Source organism: Thecamonas trahens (genome assembly GCF_000142905.1).
Source record: "Thecamonas trahens ATCC 50062 unplaced genomic scaffold supercont1.16, whole genome shotgun sequence".
Taxonomy (NCBI): domain Eukaryota; order Apusomonadida; family Apusomonadidae; genus Thecamonas; species Thecamonas trahens.
The window spans coordinates 239559-262286 of record NW_013657664.1 but is presented as its reverse complement, the minus strand read 5'-3'; the positions used below and the strand labels follow the sequence as shown (position 1 = coordinate 262286).

General features: G+C 63.6%; 9 protein-coding genes across 9 annotated transcripts in view; 4 read left to right on the top strand and 5 right to left on the bottom strand.

Annotated features, from left to right (window-relative positions):
* Positions 1-2844, top strand: part of AMSG_03994 (uncharacterized protein) — a gene marked incomplete at both ends in the record, with an annotated part of 3173 nt that extends 329 nt beyond the window's left edge. Inside the window, 2 exons of the mRNA XM_013903791.1 lie at positions 124-942; positions 1421-2844. Coding sequence (XP_013759245.1) covers positions 124-942; positions 1421-2844 — 2243 coding nt within the window. The remainder of the gene's footprint in view (positions 1-123; positions 943-1420) is intronic.
* Positions 2617-5320, bottom strand: AMSG_03993 (uncharacterized protein; the record flags this gene model as incomplete). Its single annotated transcript, XM_013903790.1, has 2 exons — positions 2617-4951; positions 5151-5320. 2 exons carry the CDS (start codon positions 5318-5320, stop codon positions 2863-2865), a joined length of 2259 nt encoding a protein of 752 aa, XP_013759244.1. The 3' UTR covers positions 2617-2862.
* Positions 5321-5445: 125 nt separating this feature from the next.
* AMSG_03992 (uncharacterized protein) lies at positions 5446-7103 on the bottom strand (the record flags this gene model as incomplete). The annotated part of the gene is made up of 1 exon (XM_013903789.1): positions 5446-7103. The coding sequence occupies exon 1, from the start codon at positions 6943-6945 to the stop codon at positions 5446-5448; it is 1500 nt and encodes a 499-aa protein (XP_013759243.1). The 5' UTR covers positions 6946-7103.
* Positions 7104-7739: 636 nt separating this feature from the next.
* Positions 7740-9155, bottom strand: AMSG_03991 (saccharopine dehydrogenase). Its single transcript, XM_013903788.1, has one exon. It carries the CDS (start codon positions 9092-9094, stop codon positions 7796-7798), a length of 1299 nt encoding a protein of 432 aa, XP_013759242.1. The 5' UTR covers positions 9095-9155; the 3' UTR covers positions 7740-7795.
* An 86-nt stretch (positions 9156-9241) lies between these two features.
* Positions 9242-13438, bottom strand: AMSG_03990 (adenylate/guanylate cyclase). The gene is made up of 2 exons (XM_013903787.1): positions 13135-13438; positions 9242-13039 (listed from the first exon to the last, which is right to left on the bottom strand). The coding sequence occupies exons 1-2, from the start codon at positions 13326-13328 to the stop codon at positions 9271-9273; spliced, it is 3963 nt and encodes a 1320-aa protein (XP_013759241.1). The 5' UTR covers positions 13329-13438; the 3' UTR covers positions 9242-9270.
* Positions 13439-14058: 620 nt separating this feature from the next.
* On the top strand, positions 14059-18752 carry AMSG_03989 (uncharacterized protein; the record flags this gene model as incomplete). Its single annotated transcript, XM_013903786.1, has 1 exon — positions 14059-18752. One exon carries the CDS (start codon positions 14059-14061, stop codon positions 18253-18255), a length of 4197 nt encoding a protein of 1398 aa, XP_013759240.1. The 3' UTR covers positions 18256-18752.
* AMSG_03988 (uncharacterized protein) lies at positions 17468-19646 on the bottom strand. The gene is made up of 3 exons (XM_013903785.1): positions 19631-19646; positions 19427-19502; positions 17468-19298 (listed from the first exon to the last, which is right to left on the bottom strand). The coding sequence occupies exons 1-3, from the start codon at positions 19631-19633 to the stop codon at positions 18277-18279; spliced, it is 1101 nt and encodes a 366-aa protein (XP_013759239.1). The 5' UTR covers positions 19634-19646; the 3' UTR covers positions 17468-18276.
* Positions 19647-19927: 281 nt separating this feature from the next.
* On the top strand, positions 19928-22429 carry AMSG_03987 (cell division cycle protein cdt2). Its single transcript, XM_013903784.1, has one exon. It carries the CDS (start codon positions 20123-20125, stop codon positions 22394-22396), a length of 2274 nt encoding a protein of 757 aa, XP_013759238.1. The 5' UTR covers positions 19928-20122; the 3' UTR covers positions 22397-22429.
* Positions 22430-22515: 86 nt separating this feature from the next.
* Positions 22516-22728, top strand: part of AMSG_03986 (AGC/PDK1 protein kinase) — a 2199-nt gene continuing 1986 nt past the window's right edge. Inside the window, exon 1 of the mRNA XM_013903783.1 lies at positions 22516-22634. Coding sequence (XP_013759237.1) covers positions 22560-22634 — 75 coding nt within the window. The 5' untranslated portion in view covers positions 22516-22559. The remainder of the gene's footprint in view (positions 22635-22728) is intronic.

Here is a 22728-nt window from a genome sequence, read left to right as displayed (position 1 = left end):
GAACGCCCCGCCATCATTCCCTTTTGGCGCCGTTACGGAACCCAAGCCCCGCTCCCCCCCCATCCCCCTTGACCTCCCCCCCCCCCTCCTACTCACTCCCTCCACCCCTCACCCCTCACGTAGCTGGTTCTAATGGCGGAGCGGCTAACGGTGGGTGCCGCGTGGGCTCTTCCTCGGGACCCAACGGCTCGACGTGCGCCACGCCAAGCACATGGTACTTTTCGGGCTCGGGTAACATCGACTCGCAGTGCTCGGCGGCTGCGGGATGCGCGGGCAACGCCGCCCAGTCGTGCCAGTGCGCAGAGGCGCCTGGCTGTGGTTTCTGCGGATCGTCGGGTGGTGGCGCTCCCTGTGTCGGTGGTACGACCGCTGGCCCGTTCAACTCGGCCTTCCTCTGCCCGGGCGGAACTCAGTGGACCACCGGTCCGCAGTCGCAGTGTAAGGTGGCCAAGGCCAAGGCCTTTGCCGGCATCATTGCTGGTGTCGCTGCTGTCGTCCTCCTCTTTGTCTTTATTCTTGTCTGGTGGTGCATCCGTGGCAAATACTGGTGGCGGTCGACCTCGCACAAGCGCTGCTGCTGCGACGAGAAGGCTGCCTGCAACGGCTGCTGCTGCTTCCGTCCCTACGAGCCGCAGCCGCCGCCGCACTTTGACTCGGAGAAATCGCGCAAGGCCCGCGCCGTCCGCGTTGCCCCCTGCTTCCCGCACAACCCCGTCGGCACCTGCTCCAATCTCGATGCCCAGCTCGAGGACGATGAGCTGGCCAAGTGGGAGGAGGCCCACCCGTGTGGTTGCGGCTGCGGCCTGCGCTGCGCCTGGATTCCTGGCTGCTGCTGCTTCAAGTGCCCCGCCAAGTGCATGCAGTGTTGTGAGGACCAGGTCGATGGTGAGCCTGGCGGCGGCAAGCCTGGCAAGGCTGCCAAGAAGGAGAAGAAGAAGGGAGGTCTCTTCGGCAAGAAGAAGAAGAAGGCTACTGTCTAGACATGCCCTTCCTCCCCTTCCACCCTCGTTTGAACAAAATCATCGTCATCATTGCCATCATTGCCCCCCCCCCCCCCTCCACGTCTGCCCCAACCCAACCCCTGTCGCCCCCCCTATGCCACTTCACCCAACCCCCCTCTCCCCCCCTCCCCCCTCCCTTCCGCCCACCCCTACTCCCCCCTCCCCCCCCCCCCCCACTCCCCACTCCCATGTACACCGTCGCACACGCCGTACCCGGCAAGCCACGGTGGCGCTCTCGCTGCTGGTGGTAGGCGGCCCGGGCGTGGGCGTCTCCTCGTTGGTCTGGGCCTACCCTCCGTCGTCAGCTCCGCCTCACGTCACTGCCTCTATACCCAGCAGCCACCCACATACTCGGGCCTCGGCTCCAGCATTGTCATCGTCGTCTCTCCCTACTTCTCCTCCGCTTGCATCTGGTGAAGGCACCGCTGCCCCGTACGGGCTGGCCGCCGCCGATGACGCAGCTGCTTCGCCAGGCTTTGGCTCGAACGCCCGCAAGCTGGAGGAGGCCCATGCTCTGCTCTCCGACGACGAGGCTGCGCTGGGCATTGGCTGCCGCGCAGTTCTTGTTCAAGATTCACTACTGGGCGACATTGTCGGCGCCTCACTTGTCCTCCGCTTGCTGGATGTGCCGGCCGCCGCTCTCGCCGCACCGCCTTCGGTCCTGGCCCGGCTCCTCGACGCCGCTGATGGCGTGCTCGTGGTCTTTGCTGCTGATGATCCCGATTCACTCCTGGCTGTCGACCGCTGGCGCCTTGTTGTCGAGGCTGCCTTTGCCTCGCTGGCCGACCCGCCACGCATCATGCTTGTCGCAAACAAGACCGACTGCCCCGCTGCGCTTGTTGACCAGGACGTGCTCAACGCGTACGTCATGGACGGCGGATACTACGGATGGGCGGCCACCGCCGCCGTCCCAGGCTCGTACAACTCGGTCGAGCTCGCTGTCAACCAGCTGCTCGCCGTCATGTACGAGCATGCCGACCGCCGTGCGGCAAAGATCACGTCCGGTGCGGCTGCGGCATCAGCTTCGCCCTCGCCCTCGCCCTCTGCGCGCGCTCGCAACCATCTCGCTATCAACGAGCCCGAGGCCAAGGTTCGCCGCCTTCGCAAGAAGCGGGCCAAGCGCCTCCGCGACACCATCAAGGACTTTTACGCCAAGCTCGAGGCTGATCTCGAAGCTGTCGGGGTCCACGTCGAGGGCTCGGAGCACCGTGCCACCCTCGAGGCGCTGCAGAAGCAGCGCGCCCTCGAGGTTGTTCGCCTCCTCGGAGCTCTGCGGCCCGAGTCGCTTCAGCCCGGCGCGCTTCCCACAGACCACGCCCTCCTCCGCACCCAGTACCTGTTCTCGCTCCGAGTCGCAAAGTGGGAGAACTTGCTCGTCCACATGGTAACCGGCCTCTCGGTCGAGCTCTCGGGCCTTTCCACTGCCCAGTACTCAGCGGCGGCAGCGGCGACTATCCTTGACAACGTCTCGGTCTCATCGGGAAGCTCGGTCTCATCTTCGGCCTCGTCGCTCTTCTCATGGTCAGGCTCATCGGCTGGTGGCTCGTCAACGCTCCCTGCCGGCGCCGCCCTCCCGCTCAACCTGGTCGCGCCCGACGGCCGCGCCTCGTTTGACGGCCTTGCCTCTCTCTTTACCCCCGACGGCCAGCCGTTGGTCCCCGGCGCCACCGATGTCTCGCTGCAGGCAACCAGTGCTCCTCCGCCGACGCCCGCCGCGCCCGAGCCTTCGCAGCCGCAGACGCAGCCAAAGCGCAAGTCGCGTCGCTCTGGTGCCTCCTCCTCTCGCCGGCCCAAGCAGACGTCAGCAGCACCGGCCTTTGGCTTCCGCTTCCGCACAAGATAGGCCATTTCGGCCGCATGCTTACTCGAGTTTGAGCCCGTTGACATCGTTGGTCGAAAACTCTACGCGCAGCCGCAGGATGCGCTTGACCTCGGCCGGCTTGAGCGCCCAGTTGAGCGTGCCCCAGTACTCCATCACCTCGCCAACGGCTTCAACATTGAGCAGCGTGGCGATCTGCGTCAGCCGCGCAAACTTGTCGCGGACCGGCCGTGAAGTGAGCGACGAGAAAAAGGCAATGAGCGCCCGGACGTCCTTGTCAAACTGCAGCGCCCCAAGCTGATTGAACCGCTTGCGCCGCACGTCCGACTCGAGCCGCCGGGCCACATACACCATCACCGATGCGATGAACGCATCGTAGTTGGCCGCAGACAGCGCAGCCTTGAACGGCGCCACAACCCCAGACAGCCCCGAAATAAGTGACGAGACAAACGGGTCTGTCCGCTCGTTGGCTGCAAACTGCGCCTCGCTCAGCTCATACGGAATGTCCAGCAGCGCAGAAGTGAGAGGCTTGAGTCGCGGCTGCAGCGACGAAGACACGTTGTCCAGGGCCTCCTTGAGCACAGACTCGAAAAGCGCCACAGAGTCCGAGAGGTCTGTCAGGCACATCTCGATCTTCGCCTTGTCTGCCGCCGCAAACTTGAGGTCCGCCACGTCAGCCTCGATCGACGTTCGCAGCTGCGGAATGTACTTGGCTCCCTGATCAAGGTTGTTGAGTACAACCGCGCAGTTGAGCTGCACCGTCTCACTCGCGTCCTTGCCGCCCTTGCCCTTGCCCTTGCCTGCCGCCTCAAGCGCAGCCGTTAGCGACGCTCCCGTCGCCTCGATCTGCGACTGAAGGAGCGGAACGAGTGACTCGGAGAGCACAAAGTTGATATTGTTGACCATGGCACACACGGAGTTGGTCGAAAATGTCGAGACAGAGCGCCGTGCGCACTTGGAGACCACGTAAAAGACGTCGTCGATCATCGACGACGTGTGCGAGTCGTCGGCGACCTCGTCCATGGCAATCGCACGTGCCACAGACTCGTTCATAAAGTACATCTCCAGCGAGAGGTACGACGCAATCATCTCTTGCACCATTTTGTTGAGCGACGAGACGTGCACAAGGCCGGAGGCCACGCTTCCAGCTGCCTCGCCAGTCCCGTCGCCTTCGCCAACTGCGCCAGCCGCCGTCTTGCGAAGAAAGGCGTCAAACATCTCGGTCCGGTTCGAAATGGTTGCCATCTCGTACAGCAGCAGATCAACCTGCTTGGTCGACGGGAGGCCGGCGCTGCTTGTTCCGCCCTTCCCGCTCTTGCCGCTCGCCATCGACGCTGACGAGATTGTCCGCGCCAGCTTGGTCAGCGACCGCGTCGACTGGAACAGCTCGAGCACCTTGCACGCCAGCTCGTCGACCTTGGCCTGGATGGCGCCCAGGATGACTAGGAACGGCAGCGTGTCGCTGTCACTTGGCGTGCTTCCTGGCTCGCCCCCAGCCTCGCTTGCGCCACCAAACATGTCAGCCACCACCGCCTCTTCCGACTCGATGCAGAACGCAGTGAGATCGTACAGGTGGGTGAGAACCGAGACAAAGGTGGCCGGCTCCTCCTCGTCCGTAGGCGCCTTCCCTGCCAGCGTTGCCTGCAGACCTTCAAACACCTTGTCAAACTCAAACTCAATGGCCTTGCACAGGTACCCGGCGTACGCGGCTACACCCTCTGCTTGAAGTCCGATGGGCGCAAAGAGCTTGCCAAATCGGAGAACAGCGTCACGATCAAGCGCCTCAACCGCCGCCGCAAACTGCGACGAAACCTCGGTCTTGAGCCGGGCCTGTGCCTCGACGAGCGCCTCGGTCGATGTCTGCTCAAGCACAGCCTCGTCAAAGGCGGCGTACTTGGCCACGTACGTCGCTGCCTGCTCGTAGTCTGCAGCATCCATGGCTGCTGAAATGCCCTCGACACAGTACTTGAGATTGAGGATCTCCGTCACACTCTCCAGCGTAGCATCGATACGCTCCAGCGCCGTGTTGAGCTCGCGGACCCGTCCAGAGACCGACTCGGCCAGGGTGCAGGTGTCGTCCACCCGCGCGGCCACCTTGCGGGCCTCGCGCTGCGCCGTGGTGAGCGAGGGCCTGTAGCCGGGACCCCAGCAGGTGTGCAAGAGAAGAGATGGTAGGGAGGAGGACGGGGGAGGGTGCACAAGTATGTTTGCGCAAGTGCGTGTGCGTGTGTGTGTGTGTATGTGTGAGTGAGTGTTAGCTAGGGATGGGAAGGAGGCCGGGGGGGGGCTAGGAGTCAGGGCCGGCAGGACCAGGGGCAGGACGGGCGTACACGGCTTTGCGGACAAGGGCTATGCGCTTGGTCAGCTGACCCTGCTGCGCTAGGAGAGCATCCAGTTCTGAGTCTAGCTCGCGCTCACGCTGTGATGTGGCTGCCAGTGCCTTCTGAATGTCCTCTAGCTTGGTGAGGTTGACCACGTCAGCAACGCCACCAACCTCCATTGCCGGCTCGAGTCGAGTGCTAGGCTGGGCTCCACTTGGCCGATCTGCTCGCGCGAGAGGGGGCGAGGCGGGGAAGGGGGGGGGGGGGATCTGGATAACGTATTGCATGGTACAGCTGAGTCTTTCTATTTCTTCGATGTGCCGGCCTGACTCTCAGTCGCCCCTTCCAAGCCGCGCTCAAGCTCGATGATAGCGGCGGCTGAAACGCCGGTGCGGACGCGCTCGCGATCGCGGACCTTCCACTCATCCTTGCGATTGGCAAATGAGCGCTTCTTCTGCGATGCCTCCTGGACCGAGGCGGCTTCAAACAGGTGCTGGAGCCAGGTGAACTTGGTTTCGGCGTTTGGCGCGCGAAGGATGTAGTCCTTGCCGTTGACAGCAACCGAGAACATGTGCTCCATCTCGGCGTGGGCGTCGGTCCGATCAGGCACGTCGTTAACAAGGACGTTGCGGGTCGGCGCCGACTTGCAAAATTCGAGCCTTGTCGACGCGTCGTCGAGCTCGCCCTTGCCTTTGGCCTTGAACCAGATGAGCAAGTCGTTGAAGAGGACGTACATTCGGGTCTGGTAGCTGCCCTTGGCCACAGACGTGATCTTGTCCAGCACTCCATGATGGACGTACCGCTTTTCGGCGAGCCGGCGTTCCAGCTCGAGCGACGCCACCGCTGATGCCGTCATTCGACCCACCAGTGCCACTGCCAGCTCCTGCCTCTCGGCCGCGAGCTTGTGGGCGTTGACTCGGTCCAGCTGCTCCGAAAATGCCTCGTACGCTGTGTCCAGCAGCGCTGCCTCGTCGGCGAGCTCAGCGCTGCGCGACGCCTTGCGGATTTCGCGGATGAGCAGCGGGTACTTGCACATCCGCTGGATCGGCTTGACAAGTTGCGACTGAAGGCTGCGAGCCCCATCGCTGTCACCGTCACCACTCAATGCCTCGCGCACACCCGGCCGCTCTGCGACAACCGACGCGAACAGCGCCGATCCCGACGGGTAGTCGTTGGCATAGATAGAGTACACCAGGATGTTGGGCGCAAAGTCAGCGAGCAGCGCTCCGACGCCAGATGCAAACGGAGAGGCCTTGTACACCTCGGTCTCCAGTGACGAGGCAAACTTAGCATGCATGACGTAGAGCACGGTGACGTTGGAAAAGACTGCAGAGAGCTCGTCGTCACTCATCAGCTCGCCCAGTGACAGCGGATTGTAGCCGCCGTCAATGATGGCCTGCAGGTCGCGCACGTACCCGAGCTCGGTCCGCACAAGCTCGTAGATGGAGATTTGCCGGTTGCGCTCCTTTCCGGCCATGGCCTCCCACTTGGCCACAGCAACAGGTCCCCAGCTCTCAACAAAGTGGTCATACTGCTTGGCGAGCGAGAGGCCCATCGGCCCGCTGCTCGGCTCCTTTTCCGCAGCCTCGCTTACTGTCAGGCCATTGGCCATCGCCGGCTCGGCAGCCATGGCGGTAGCGGCGGAGCTCGCTCCCGGTCGCAACGCCGTACCCATCGAAAACGAGCGCATACTCGTTCGTGCAGGCGGAATGTAGCTCCCAACCTTGGACTTGGCTACTATAGTAGTTGGTCTGCGTGCTTGCGAACGAAAACCGCTGCTGCGGCTCGAGCTCTGCGCAGCCATCTGGTGGTACGACGATGTCTTCCTAGCTGCATTGTTCCCCCACGTTTCCCGCTTTGCCGCCGCCACCCGCGAGGACGCACCTGGCTTTGGGTTTGGCGGCGGTTTGGATGCCTCGGGCTTCGGGTTGGGCGGTGGTGCAGCAGCCGACCCGGATGCTGATGATGTCGCTTCCGTCGTTGCCGCCGCCGCTGCTGTTGACGACGACGACGGTGGAGCAGATGCTGTTGCCTTTGGCGCCTGGCCATCTGCGGCCTTTACCTCTGCCTCCAACTCTGCCTTGTGATCAGTGCAAGCCAGCTGTAGTGAGCCCCCGCTCGATCGCAAGCCAAAGTTGCGCAGATTGAGACTGCCCATGCACCGCGAGCAGCGGAAGCATGCCCGGTGGACGGCTGCGCCAGCGACCACGACCCTAGGAGCAAGCAAAGGCGTGCGTGCGAGTGAGTGCATGACGTGTATGTTTGTGTGTATATGTGTGTGTGTGTGTGTGTGTGGCATGTGTGGGCATGGCTGCCTCAGCCTTCTTGACCCCCTTCCCCCACTCTCCTTGCTCACCTTGCAAGGGATGCACGCAAGGCCATACTCCCCCCCCCCCCCCCCCCCCACCCCCTGGCCACTCCCCTCTTCAGGCCCGTGCCCAAGTTGGAACATACTTGGGATCCAAGAGGTACAGCGGCTTGCCGCATACCTTGCATGGGTCGTTGACCATGGCCACAGGCGACAAGTGTTACTTGTTGCTCGTCGCCCGCGCTCCCTCTTCCCCCCCCCCCCCCAGCTAGGTCAGGCGAGGCAAAGACTCAAGACGATAACTGCTTTGATTTGGATTGATGTGAGAAGGAGAAGGGAGGGGGCGCTACGGGTCGACGATCTTAAAGGTCATGCCAGCGTCGACAAGGCGAGTGCGGAGGACATCGCCCATGGCATACGCTGGCGGGACGACGCCGCCGCTGACCGGAAGCGAGCTCTTGTAGCGAGAGAGGACGATGGCGGCCTCGGCGATCATCTTGGATGTCTCAGTATAGCCCGGATCTCCACCTGCAACGCGGGCGCGGACGCGGGTGCCGTCAGGCAACTCAGTGGCAAGGTTGTAGGAAAAGTGCGAGGCGTCGCGCTTGGCCTCGGACGGGCCTTGGCCGGGGGACGGCATGATCTTCATCAGCAGCCACCGAGTCGCCCGGAAGTAGAGCATGATGCCGAAGATACTGAGGACGGACGTGGCCATCATCGCGGTCCACCACGAGCGGAACCGCATGGCCTCGTTGTAGCGAAAGACCGGTGCGTACGGCTTGCCGGCTTGCTCGGCAAGCGCTGCCGACCGCCTCACCACGCGGGTGTTGACGCCGGCCATGAGAAACGGGCCGGTCCACGTCTCCAGCAGCTGATCCCACGCCACGCCCTTCCGATCGGCCTCAAAGGCGGCACCAATTCCGCGGTCGGCGAGCCGTGGCTTGTTCTCGCGCGGGTTGAGAAGAAAGGCGTCTGCAAAGAGTCGCAGGTCGGCGTTGTCCATCAGGTTGATGATCGACGCAATGGTACCGCCGGACGCACCGCCAGCCACACCAACTCCTGCCGTCACTGTCCCGGGCGAGATCCCATGGTGGTCTTGCACGTGCCGGACAAGCATGTGGACGCCGAGATCGGCCGGAACCGAGTCGAATCCGCAGCACGAGACGATGAGCGCGTTGTTGGCCTCGGCCTCTTCATGGAGCTCATCAATGATGGCGCGGACCCATGGCGACTCACCGGTGATGTCGCAGTACTGCGTGCCAGCAGCCACGCAGGCCCGGACCAGCTCGGTGCCGAAGCGGAAGAACGGACCGGCCGTCGACGCAACACAGCTCGTCCGCGCAGCCATGGCGTCGAGCGAGGCGCGGTCGGTGGCATCGCCGATCACCACAGGCACTTTTGCACACGCCGGATTGATGGCAGCCAGCTCGCTCACAAGCGTCTCGAGCTTGCCTGGCGACCGCCCAGCAACCGCCCACGACAGCGGTCGACTCGCATCATCGGCGCCAGCCAGCGCCGCTCCGACGCTTCCAGAGCCACCGCCCGGCGGGTGATACGTCGCCAGGTACTTGGCCACCAGCGAGCCGGTGAACCCCGTCGCGCCCCATACCACCACGTCAAACTCGCGCCGTGCCTCGCCTGCCATCGTCGTCGTCTTGCCTTTTGTCGAGAGCTCGCTTCGAGGGGAGAGTTGTGCTCTCAATCCGTGTGGGAGACGTCCTGTTGTCCTAGCTTCGGCGTGCCACGGCCCGCACTGTCCCGTCTCCGGCGGTCGGTCGTTTTGCCGCACAGCTCATTGCACTCTCTTTTCATTCACACAGTTCAAAAGTCGCCGAGATCCAGGACAGAACCGGTGCCGGCATCGACATCGACACCGCTCGACTGCACCGGCGAGCGGCGAGATGATCGTCGCGAGAGCTGCCGCGCCGGTGGGCTGCGCGACGTTGCGCTGTCGATGGCCTCGCCGCCGCTCGAGCCCGCCCGGCTGTGCGAGCGAGTCTTGACCCGGAGCTTGGTCTTGCCGCTCTTCGACTTGAGCTTCTTTTCCTTATGCTTGTCCTTGTGCTTGTCCTTGGTCTTGGTCTTGTCCTTGTGCTTGCTCTTGGCCTTGACCTTGGTCCGGACCTTGTGCTTTTGGCTGCGGGTGGCACGACTGTCAAGCGATTGCGAGAGCGGGCTTGCCGAGTCGACGAGAGCTTGAAACGAGCGCGGAGCCGAATGCTCGGGAATGGCGTGGAACGTGGCCTTGGCAGCATTGGCAACCTCGCGTGCCATTTCGGCTCCGCCCGAGATCGATCGCGCTCGGTTGCGGTGTCGTCGTTTGGTCTTCTTCGCCTGGACCGAGGCCGGAACCTCTTCCGAGCTGGACGTGCCGAGCTTAAACCCCGCTCCGCGCGGATGCCGGGCGCGGTGCGCCTTGACGATCTGACTCCCGCGTCCGGCAGGCGACATCCGCCCAGCCGGCGATGCCCCGCTATGCCGGCTGGGCGATCGAGACGCCGACTGGGATGATGTCGACCGGTTCCTCAGCGGAACGCCATTTGGCCCACACACCGGAGACATGAGCGCCCCGCCCGACCGGTCCACTCCATGCCGCGACTGCGATCGCGACCGAGAGCCCGAGCTACTGAACCCTGCGGCAGCTCGGGCCGACGGCGACATGAGGATGTCGCGCGAGGCAGACTTTCGCATGCCAATGGTGGCGGACGTGCTCTCCAGCGACGTGAGCAGCTCGTGCGAGCCGCCCGCATTTCGCGATGGAAGCACCTGTTCTGCAGACCTGTAGTTGACCATCTCCGTAACCGGCCGAGAGCCCGACCGACGTCGCGGTGTGCCAACGGCAGACGATGGCACTGATCGCGAGTCAAACTTGCCCGACTCGGCCTTTTTGGTCTTGACTCGAACCTTGGGTCGCTTTCGCTGCGGCGCCCCATCCGCGCCAGATCCGTCATGGGACTTGTACTGCGGAGCTGGCGACGACGAAGAGCTGGACGACATCACGCAAGACTTGGCCGCCACCGCCGCTCGCCGCTCGTCGCTGCTTCCTGATGATGGAAACGAGACTGACGAGAGATCAATCGATGAGTCGTCGTCTCCCTCGTCAACTCGCGAGCTCATCGACCGTGGCTTGTCCGACGGTGACCGCTTGTGGGCTTGAATCTTGGCTGAGTTGGTTGACGCCACCGACGAGCTCATCGAGCCAGTCGAATGCGAGAGCGGCGTCTTGCTCAGCTTGCGCTTACGCTTGCCACCTCGTGGCAGCCGGCTACGGGGCTTGGCACGAGGTGCTCCCGACGACTTGGCTGCCGATCCACACTCTGAGTCGGACGTCTTGCACGAAGAGAGCGACGAGCCCGAGGTGCCTGACGACGTCGACCGCGACTCGCCCGAGACGACTGGGTGCGAGGTCTCCATGGGTCGGTGAAGCTCCTCGCAGGAGAGTGTTGCCGACGAGCCGCGCGACGATCCCATGCTCTTGGCCGAGCTCGGCCCAGATGACGCGGCGCCGGTACGCGCCCGTGGCGAGCTCGGCCGCACCAGCGGCGACGAGCCCGGACTGCCTCGCTTGCCTCGTCCGCCGAGGGCAGGCAGCGGCGTATGTGCCGCCGCACCAAGCGGGCGGCGGGCCGAGCTGATCGACGACTCGCGGGCGAGAAGACCAGTTGAGGTTCGCGAGCGCGGTACACGCTCGCGGCTCCGGGTTCGGGACTCCTTCTCCAGCGCGTCAAGCGCCTTGCGCGCGGCCCGGAGCTCTGACTTGAGCGCCTTGACCTCGGACTTTTCCGCCGCGTTGGCCCGCGTCTGCCGCAAGTAGGCGGTCACCACGCCGGCGCCTTCTTTCAGCGGCTTGATCTGCTTGTCGAGAGAGCGGATCTTGTACTTGATGGCAACAAGCTCCTCTTCCATCTCATCGACTCGCGACTCGAGATCGGTGTTCGACTCCTTGACCGCCTTGAGCATCTCGATGGCGTCGTCGACGTCCTGCCGTATGCGTGAGATATCCATTCGGACCATCGATGACCTACCCATCTCGATGCCTTCTGCCTGCAGCTGCTCCAGAGTACTCGACAGCTGGCTCGCAGTCGTCGAGCTCTTGTTGAGCTTGGCTTTGAGCGTTTCCAGCCGCGAAAACACGTCTGCAGACGTCAGTGAGAGCTGCTCCAGTGATTGTCCGGCGACGTCGGCGTCGACGTCCGACGGCATAACCAGGGCGTCGGTTGACGGACCCATGTTGGCGATCCGCGTCGCAAGCGACTTTTTCTTTTTGGTCACTCCAAACTGGCGACCCACAAGCTCGTTGTCAGTGACCTGGTAAAGCCGGATCGGCGCGGCAAGGCCCTTGAGGTTGAACTCACCCTTGTCCACAATCTCGGGCGAGTTCATGTCCTCGAGATGGTCGGCAATAGCCTGGTACAGCGGCTCTGAGATCATGATCTGCCCGCCGACAGCCGTGCCCTCGATTCGTGCGGACCGGTTGACGACCGGGCCGAAATAGTCCATGCGCTTGGTTGTCGGGTCGATGGCAGCCTTGGGCTCACCCATGTGCAAGCCCATGCGGACTCGGAGGCCACGAAAGACAATGACGCCCGCCTCATTGCGCTCGATGTTGGCGTCCGGGTTGTCGACAAGCAGCTCTGGCGGCCAATCGCAGTGAATGAGCGACCGCTGCAGCGCGTTGGCACACATCACGGCGTCGACCGCAGACTGGAAGCAGACCATAAACGCGTCGCCTTCGGTCTTGACCTCGTACCCACCAAACTCGGGAAGGATCTTGCGGAAAATCTTGTTGTGGATCTCAAGTGACTCGGCCATGACATCGTTCGACCGCTCCCACTGCCGCGTCGAGCCCTGAATGTCGGTGAACATTAGGGTCACCGTTCCGCGCGGAGGCGCCACCTCCTTCCCCGACGCCTGCGCCTTGGCCATCGCTGCCTGCTTCTTCTGAACGTTGCGAGTGTACTGCTTGAACTCCTTGGCCAAGTCCTGTGCCTCGGCCATTGCGTTGCGGAACATAGCCTGCGACCGGTTGTTATCAGCAACAAGCCGCGAAAGCTCTGCCTGCGTCTTCTGCAGTATCTTCTCTTTCGCCACCAGCGCTTGCTTAAATCGCAGCTCCTGCGACTGCAAGTCAGCCTGGTGCGACACATACATATCGTCGATCTTGCTCAGTAGCTGGTTCTTGTTCATCGAACGCATCTCGCGATCGTCCTCGATCCGACTTGGCGACGTCGTCACAATTGTGCTTGCACCAAAGTCATTGCCACCTTCCGCGCTCGTCGACGCCATCGAGAACGACAACGCCTGAGAGGTTTTCATCACGGCCAGCTGGTTGTTGGCGTGCCGCAGCCGAAGCCCCGTCAGCAAGTGCGAGACAAACATGAGCGTCCACACCGAATCTACACCGAGTGCGTCCGGAATCATCTCGATCCACAGTTTCTCAATAGCCAGAGCCGACCCATGCTCCAGCAGCAGCGCCTTGAGCAGGTTCCGCCGCGATGCCGGGTCCGACGCCACCGACTCGACCCTGTCCAGCTCTGATTCGAGCTCCGTCCGCAGCAAGTCCGATAGCGTGCTGCCCGACAGCCAATCGCTACCATTCCCCGCCTCCCTCATCCTGTGAGTATGTCGTCTTCCTGGTGTTCCTCTCGCCCTTCTCGGTCTCCCCCTCCTCGCTGTCTTGCGTACCTGGTAAAGTTGGTCACCTGCCCCGAGCTCCGTCCTCGCAACGTGGCGAGAACGGCGTTGGTCTTGTGCAAGACAAGCGCTTGCAGCTCGGCCATAAACGACGAGCCCTCGTCACTGAGCATGCCCGAGATCGAGGTCTGTAGCGGTTGATCTACCTCCTCAGCCAACTCGGGCGGAGGAGATGACGAGCTCATTGTCTACAACTACTCGCCCGACTCGCCGCCAGCGGCCGTGATCACCTGCGGAACCTTGCGCCAAGCAACCGGTGGGCGGGGCAGCACAAGGCCCAGGTCGACAGGGGGAGGGGGAGGGGGGGGGGGGGGGGGGGGGGGGGGGGGGACGGTGGATGGTAGGAAGGGTGTTGCGGAGGAGGCACGCGTTCAAGTCTGTCTTCCTCAACTCTTCCCCAGGAACCCTGGAGTGCTGTGGTACCTGCCACCAAAGGCTGTGGCGGGGGTTTGTAGAGGTGGCTATTTAGCCGTCGCTGCGTGGTCTTTGCTCATTGGCGGTCGCGACTGCCAATCACAAACTCTGCAACGACTAGGCACAAGGTGCGGCAGGGCCAAAGCTTGCACGGGCTGGGTGAATCGATGCGGTCTTCCTGGCCAATCGTCATGCCGATTGTTTACAATTCAGTCAGCGCTGTTGCTCTTCTTTCCTTGTGGGCCGGGCCACCTTTGTCGGGATCGCCTGCTGCGCACCATGCTTCAGGCGCGTTGTGAATGATTGTGTTGTCCTCAATGTCATCAGTCACCCACGCACGTTTGTCAACCACCGCCAGCCAACCCGGCCGCCACCCGCCATGCGCCTGACGGCAGTGAGCTCACGCAGTACTCGGACTGTTGGTGACACGTTGGCACACTCGGCTCCCCCCGCCGCCGCCGCCGCCGCCTTACCCACCCTGGTCCTACACACGGCAACGGCATGGCTGGACAGGGAGAACCGCTGGCAGACCTGGAGACCTGGACGCACCTCACCAACCCGCGCGGCTCGGCTCCAAAGTCATGGCCATCGTTCAAGGGCGAGGCGGAGCATGTGCCAGCAGTGTTGGGTGGACCTGGGCGGCCTGTGGCTGAACCGCTGGATGACCACCCGCGACTGGCTCGCATGGTGTTCAAGGTGCCGGCGAGGCGGACGGCGCCGCATCCGTCGGTTCTGGCGCTTGGCCCGCGGCTCTCGCCGGCCTTTCACATCCTCTCGCCGCACTCGTCGATGCTGGCACCCGAGTTTCCAGAAGCCGAGTCGGAGGGCACAAGAGTGGACGGCGCCGGCGATGGTTCGGGCTGTGGCGGCGTTTCAGCCCGCAATCGTGGCCTCTTTCCGCCGAGCAAGACCGGCGGTTGCGGCGGTCGCCGTTCGTCGCACAACTCGGTCCGCAGACACTCTCTGAGCTCGACAGATCTCGAGCGGGAGGCGCTGCTTCTCCGAGAGAACGTGCGGTCGGCCAAGGCGCTGACTGCGTCCGAGTTTGGAGCGCAGCCGGTGGTCTTGTATGGGCCGTCGATCCCCGAGTACCTTCGGCACAACGCTTTTGCCTTTCCGCCGAGCAAGTGCTTCAATCCGCAGCATCCGGCGATGGTGCTTCCGCTCCCCCTCCTCTTCCGAATTTTCCGCTACTTTAGCATCGCTGACCTCTTTGCCTTTTCGTCTGTCGACTGGGCTGCCAAGGACCGGGTCGACGAGTACCTGTTGTTCTCGTCGATTGTTCTCGGGGGGACCCGGAGTGTCCGCCGCGGCGGTAGGCTTGACGTCTCGTACGACACCATTTCCATCTCGTCGTCCGACTCGGAGCTGTCATTAGTGAAGCTGCCGCACCCTGGCGGCGGACGGCGGCGGCTCTCAATTGCGTCTGTTGGATCCAACGGGGCAGGGAGGCGAAAGGGCTCACTCTCGGCCGTAGACGACGTCTCGTCCCGTGCATTGGCCATGAAGTCGATGCGAGCCGAGATCCAGCGGTACCAGAGCGTGGTGGCGCGGCTGAAGGCCAAGTTGACCAAGCGCAAGGACCAGCTGACCAAGTTCAAGGGTCAGACCAAGTCTGCCAATGCCAAGACAGTCAAGGTCATGCAGCAGCTGGCAAACAAGAATGATGCGCTGCGGATGGCTCTCGCCGAAGAGCGCACGGCGCGGGCCAAGGCTGAGCACGCCGTCGAGCGGTTGACTGAAGCACAGCTGGAGCTCAAGGCCGGCGCCGCGGTATCAGCTGAGGCGCTCGACAAGGCCACCCACAAGAACCGCTCGCTCAAGGCCCACGTCCAGGAGCTGCAGACCCAGGTGGCCCAGCTCAACCACCGAATGGGAATGGCACGATCGTCGGCGGCCATGGCCGCCCGTGCTCGTGAAAAGGCGGATGCCCGCGTCGCTTACCTCGAAACGCTTGGCTTTGACGAAAAGGCCAAGGCGACACTGGCGACGGTCGAGCAGATGGAGAGCGTGATGGGCCAGCTTCGCGACGACCGTGAGCTTCTCCTCCGCGATGTGCAGCAGATGCGAGTCATTGTCTCTGCGCACCAAGTTGCGCTCCGCCGCACCATTGCGGTGGCGGCACCGGCGCTCGAGGCCGCCGACGTCTCGCTTGCGGAGCTGCGTTCTGACGTGCTCGAGCCGCTGCAGATCATGATGGCCGCCGACGTTCGGTCGCAGAAGGAGGAGCGCGAGCGCAAACTCCGGCGCGAGCTCCAACTTGCCAAGGAGGCGCAGTTGTCGGCCTCGGTCGACGCCCTTGACGAGGTGCCGGATCTCGAGCCGGCGTCACCGGACGCGCTGTCGATGGCGTACTTGCGGAGTGCAGACCCACTATCGATTGCGCACGCCGCTGCCCAAGGCTCTCCCGACGCGCTGGCTCAGGTCGTGGCTCTTGTCGGCCCGCACGCCAAGGCCGGATCGCGGAGCGTTGACCAGCACCTCTCGTCTCTAGTGCAGCGGCTGATGCGGACTAGGGCCCGCAACGCGCTCATTCTCTTCTGCGCCCAGTTTATGGGCAAGCGCGGGGTGTCGGACCCGCTCCGCTGGGGCGCGGCCGTTTACATTCAAACCTGGTGGCGGCACTGCCTCTCGGCTCGTGCGATGGCGCGGGCACAGAGCACCGACTTTGGCACAGGCCCCATGCCGCGCTGTGACAGCACTCACTCGGGCTTGGGCTTGGACGTTAGGGGCTCGGGCTCAGGTGCCGAGACGACGCAAGGATCCAAGGCACCACGGCGGGTGTCCAAGCTTGTCCTCCCGCGCCGGCTGCCGTACTGGCACGACCGGTACGAGCCGAAGCGAGTTGTGATGGAGGTGGAGGCCATCGACATTGATCTTCTCATTCGGCGGATCACCGCGCCGAGCCAGCGCGACGTGGCGCTGACCAATGTGACGCTGGCGACCTTTCCCGAGTTTATGGATGCGGGCGAGTTTCTGCGGCTTCTTGTGGCGCGGTACTTTTCGTTGCCGGTCGATCTTGGCGATCTGCCGTTCTTCCTGGCCTCGGTCCAGCCGATGCTTCAGCAGCAGGTCCTCGCCGTCCTTCTCGAGTGGTTGGTGCGGTTCTCGGAGGACTTTAGCGGCAACGACGCAGCGTCGCTCCGTGCCGGACTGGGGCGGTTTCTGGAGCGGACGCTGGAAAACGCGACCGATCCCGCTGCCCGCGAGATGCTCGAGGCAGCTTCGCTTGTGTTGGCACTGGTGGGCGAGCTGCCGCGGGAGAGTATGTTGGCGTGCACGCCGCTGGGGCAGGCGCTTCGTGCAGGCGCCATCGATTGGGAGCTTGTGCGGCGCGAGGCAGAGCAGGCGCAGGAGCCGCGGCCGGCGAGCAGGCTTGTGCTCGCACCGCGGGCACCGCAGTCGCTCCTCCTTGACCCAGGCCCGCTCCGGTCGCTGGTTCAGGTCCACCCGATTGAGGTTGCACGCCAGCTGGCGCTCATAGACTTTGCCATGTTTGTAAGGGTGGAGCGGAAGGAGCTGCTTCGACAGGCTTTCGTCAAGCCGGACTCACGGCGCGGCGCGCCGCACATCCAGGGTCTTATCGACCAATTCAACGCGACGTCATCGTGGGCGATGACGCAGGTGCTGATGGGCGAGACTGCGGACGAGCGGGCGGTCCTCATTTGCATGCTGGTCGACGTGGCGCGCGAGTGCCAGCAGCTGGGCAACTACTCGGCGATGATGGCGCTGGTATCGGGCCTGCAGGGCGCAGCAGTGTCCCGGCTCAAGTTTTCGTGGGCGCTGGTGCCCGATGAGTATACCGAGCACTGGGATGATCTCAAGCGAGCGCTGTCGATGAACCACAACTACCACGCATACCGTGAGGCGCTACGGCGCCAGCAGGCGCCGGCAGTCCCGTACCTCGGCGTCTTTCTGCAGGACCTGGTCTTTATCGACGACGGCAACCCATCGCTGGTGGCGCCGCACAATCTCATCAACATGGCCAAGCACGCCATGAACGCCGGCGTCATCAACGAGCTTCTCCGGCTGCAGGCTGCGCCATACGAGTACCACGCCGTGGAGGACATCCAGGTCTTTCTCCGCTCGGCAGCCGGCATCGACGAGGACACGCTGTTTGCGCGCTCGCTTGAGCTCGAGCCGCGCGACGCCAAGCCGCCGCGGCGGCGGTTGCCTGTCACCTACAACTCGCTCCCAGTCTCGACCTGGATGCACGTCGAGCTCGATGCGCCCGAGGTGCTCGATGATCTGGTGGCCAACACGACGGTGGAAGAGTTCGAGGCCGGCTCGCTGGTGCTCAAGGCCGGGCACGCGTCCAAGTACATGTATTACGTCGCGCACGGCGTGCTGCAAGTCCACCTTCCGCGCGGCCCCGTCGTTCTGCTCTCGGACGGGCAGCTCGTCGGCGAAATGGCGGTCTTCATGGGCTCGAAGCGGTCGGCCAATGTGTCGGCAGTGACCCACGTCACGCTCCTCAAGCTCCCGTCCAAAAACCTCGGCGTCCTCCTCCGCAAGCACCCACAGCTCCAGCAGAACCTGGCGGCGCTCGCGCGGTTCCGGGCTGAGGACATCAAGAAGCGAGCCGAGGCGCCGCCGCCGCCTTCCAAGCCCAAATGGTACTCCTCGGTCTCGCAACCGAGTGCCCTGCGGTGGACTCGGGCCGGCGGATCGGCCACGTCTGGCGCAAAAAAAGGCTGAATGAGTGTATGAGCGCGCAGATCAGCTCTCGAGCGTAGGCTGGAAGAGCGCCGACGCGTCAACCAGGTTGGGATCGTAGTCTTGGACCGTAAGCGACGAGTGGCGGCCGCGAGCAACAGCGTTGGATGACGGCGTGTCAAAGACCGGGAGCAGCGCCACGTCCATGGCCTCGGGCGCTTCGGCGGCGTCGTCGTCGTTGGTGTGGTCAAACGCGTTCTCGCGAAGGCCGCGTCCAAAGTTTTCGTACGCGCGCTTGCCGTTGATCATGACGGTGATGCGGTTGATGATGGCAAGCGAGGCGGTGACGGCCATCTGAGCGTACGGCGCGTTGGCGCCGTAGTCATCGGGATCGCTGGCAATGAGTACAGCCTTGATGACAATGTTGATGGGCGCGATGATGCCGAGGCCAAAGAACCAGTGCATGAGCCGGCGGTCCTCGCGCTGGATGCCGCGAATGCCAAGGGTGGCGTAGAAAATGGTAAAGGCAAGCATGACAATCTCGACAAACACAAAGACAGGCGAGGCGGCGGCAAAGAAAAACGTCGACATCATGACCAGCAGCAGGCCAAATTGCAGGTCAAACTTGACCTGGGCCAGAAAAAGCTGGTAGTTCTTGTACATCGACTTGAGCTCGATGTCGGCGCCGAGGCGCCGGAAGACCCACCAGCCAAACGATCGATGCAAAGTGTAAGATAGCGCCCAGAAGCAGACCTGGAACGTGAGAATAACCGCGAGCTGGAAGGCACCGACTGTGTTGTTCTCCTCCTCCACCGAGTAGTACTGGATGACTGCATAGACCGAGGCCAGAAAGGTGGCGATCTGAAAAGCCCACAGCTCAAACACATTCTCCGTGAGGACAGAGTCCCACGCAAAGTACAAGAAGAAGCAGACTGTCAGGATCTCCAGAATCGACCAGTACACATATCGCGGCACACCGTTCTCACCGATCGACTTGTCCGTCGTCGACGTCCCCACTGTGGTGTAGCCCGTGATCAGCTGCAGCAGCGCCAGCACAATGATGATGAAACAGTCGGCAGTAGCCACTGAAGCCCCCGGGTTGGGTTTGGGAGGAACGCGGTGTGAGTGTGGAAGTGCCTCTCTGTTGCTACCCAGCCGCAGCCTCCGATCTCATCCCCCCCCCCCCCCCCCCCCCTACTCCACTGCAACGTACAGATGAGAAAGGCTTTGGAGACCCGGTTGAGCCGCAGCAGCTTATCCCGGAGCTTGGTCGCCCATGCCGTCTGCACCTATCCGTCCGTCTCCGCCAACGACCCCGCACCAAGTACCCCGCACACCAGCCCCAAGCCCACAAGTAAGTGCATCTACCACACTTCCTCCCTACCTCTCCTTTCTTGCACTCTACCACATCTCGTACCATGGCTTGTTGGAATGCAAGCGAGGTGGTGAGCAATCGTAAGTGGGGTGGGGGGCGAGGGAGGCCACTCCGTGGTGGGGTTCGTTCCTAGCCGACTGGCCGGCTGGCCGACTGGCCTGCTGGCGAGCAATCATCACCAATGAATGTTACGATTCGGAACATCGCTTCCTTTTCATTGTGTCCGTTGTGGAATTATCGACCCAACAGAACGAACACGCGAAGCAACGAACGAATGAGTGAATGGTTCGGTACCTCTCCCTCTTCCCCCCTCTCCCCCCTCTGCACTCGACACATTCATTCTCCTCTGCCATACGCGGAAGACAGTTGGTGGCAAGTGTAGAGAGGACAGAGAGTAGAATACGTGCTTTGGTATTGTGGGGCTCTCATACCTGTCGTGGACTGCGCTGGTGAGCAGCACAAGACCACGGTTGGACGAGGCTGGACGGGCTGTGGCCGCAAGGTGTAGATTCTGCGACCTTTTTCCGAACCCGGATGCGGGGCCTGCCGAGGACGCTAAACGCGTCGCCGACGCGGACACCCGCTGCGGGTTGGTTTGCAGCTAGCGTGAGAAGTGGGGCAGGGCTTGGAGCGAGTGCTGGGTCTGTGCGACGCGCGCTGGCGCAGCGTGCTCTGCGTGGGCCGCGGGGCCGGGGCGGTCTCGCGGCGCAAGTGTCTGCAGCAACGGCATACACCGGTGCGTACGCGTGCTACGCCCGCGGCCTTCATGTCTTTCCGTCGATTGCCGAGGCGCGATCGGGCGACTTTGGCTCGTCGCAGGTGGCGGCTCCGCTGGTGCCGCCGACGGCAGTCAAGTTCGCTGGGCGCGGGGCATCGAGTTCGCTGCTGGCGGTTGCCGACGAGGACGGGACGGTGACGGTGCTCGACACTGCCGGGCGCAATGAGGCCACGACGCAGCGCGAGTGGTGGATCGCGCATAACAACGCCATCTTTGATCTGGCGTGGGCGGCCGACGCACGCACAATTGTGACTGCGTCGGGCGACCAGAACTGCAAGCTTTGGGATACCGAGACCGGGCTGTGCAAAAAGGTGCTTGCCGGCCATCGCGGCTCGGTCAAGTCTGTGACATTTGCACCCGGCTCACCGTCGCTGCTGGCATCGTCAGCGCGCGACGGGGCCATCATGCTGTGGGACGCGCGGGCGGCTGAGGCCGGGCCGGTTGTTGCTGTGCCGAACGCGCACGTACTCATGCGGTATCAACGCGCGCGGCGGATGCGCAAGCTGGAGGCGAACCAGTCGGTGACGGCGGTCCGGTTTGCAGCCGACGACGTGACGCTGTTCTCGGCCGGCGCCATTGACGGTCTCATGAAGATCTGGGACGTGCGCGCGCTGCGAAGCGCGCGGAAGCCGACCGGGGCGGCGGTAGCGGCGCTGCTACCTTCGCCGTTTGGTGCGCCGTCGCTGGTCGACGGCGGCCCGGGGAGCGCGGCAAGCTCGCGGTATGGGCTGGTGGCGCTCGACATGTCGCCGGATGGAGCGTCAGTGCTGGTCTCGCAGGCAACGACCTCGTCGATCTACGTGTACTCGATGGCGGACATGCTTGCCGAGCCTGCGACGGCGCAACCGCGACTCCTGCTCGGCCATCGGACGCGGTCGTTCTACGTCAAGAGCGCGTTCATGCCGTCAGGCGAGTTTGTGGTCTCAGGCTCGTCAGACGGCGGCGTGTACCTGTGGAACTACAACGCCCCGGCAGCGAAAGTCGGACCGGGCTCCTCGTCGGCACTGCTTCCGTTCATGGTCCTCCGCGGCCACGATACCGAGTCGACCGCGGTGGATGGGTGTGCAGCCGATCCGTTCAAGCTCGCGTCGGGCTCAGATGACAACACGGTGCGCGTGTGGGACCTTGCACCGTCGCCCGAGCATGCGGCGGCGGATGCGCCACTCCCCGAGTGGGTGAGTCTGTATTCGACGTCCGGCTTTGACGACGCAGCTGCGTGCACCTTGCCGCCCATGCTTGCCGAAGCCGCGTCCGAGCTCCCGCCGGCGTCGCCGACCTTTTCGCCATTGGCTGCGCGGCGGGTGCCGTCACCGCGGCTGGCGCGGCTCTCGCCGACCATGGCGCGCGACGGTCAGTCGTCTCCGCTCTTCTCGCCGCTCTTTTCGCCGACCGCCGGCTTGGTCCGCAGCAACCCGACCGGCGGGGACGTTGGCGGCGGAGGCCAGGCGTCGATCACGCAGTTCTTCAACTGCGAACCGCCTCCTCCGGCGGCGGCGCCGGCAGGCCCAGCCGGGCTCGTCACCTCTTACTTTCGTCCGCTGAAGGGCGGAGAGCCGATGGACAGCGCTGCTGCTGCCACCTCGGAGGCGAGCCCGCTCGAGATCTCGGCCGTGGCGCTCTCGACCAAGCCGACGCCCATCAAGCGCCCACTCTCGTCGCTGGAGCGGTTCTTCATCCACGACCAGACTGACGACAACGTGCCGCCCCCGAGCTCGGCGGCTGCGACGGCAGCCTCGCCGACCCCCATGGATATCGGTACCAAGACTGCCGGCCTGTCCAGCTCGCTGGAGAGCACGCGCGAGCTGCGGCTCTCGTCACCGCTGGAGCTGGAAAGCGCGCTCAGCTCGTCGATTGCCTCGCTCTATCCACCAGCCAGGCAGCACGACTCGGTATCGCCGCTTGTCAAGCGTAGACGGGCATCGCTCCTCCGGTCCTCGGCCGCCCGATCGGCCTCGCCGTCGTCTGCCCGGCGCTCGCCGCGGGTCGCGCTCGTCTTTTCGCCTCTTGACATGGACACTGACGACGAGTGAGTGAGAATGTGCGTGGTGATAAACCCGGTCGCGGAACAGCCAGCTGAGCGATTGCAGCTCGAAGTGGTCCTGACACACTCGGGTGCCAGCAGCCAGCAGCCAATAGCCAACACGCAACTCGGGACTTTTAGCTGCACTCGAGCAGCAGCAGAAGCCGAGAGCCATGGCAGACTCGCGAAAGCGGTACAGGGAGGACTTTGAGTTCAGGACAGTGCTTGGAGAGGGCTCATTTGGACAGGTATGTATTACCTGTTTGTGTGGGGGGGGGTGGAAGGGGGGGAAGGGAGGGGGGAGGGGAGGGGGGGTAGGTTGCGGGTCGACCCCCCCACCCC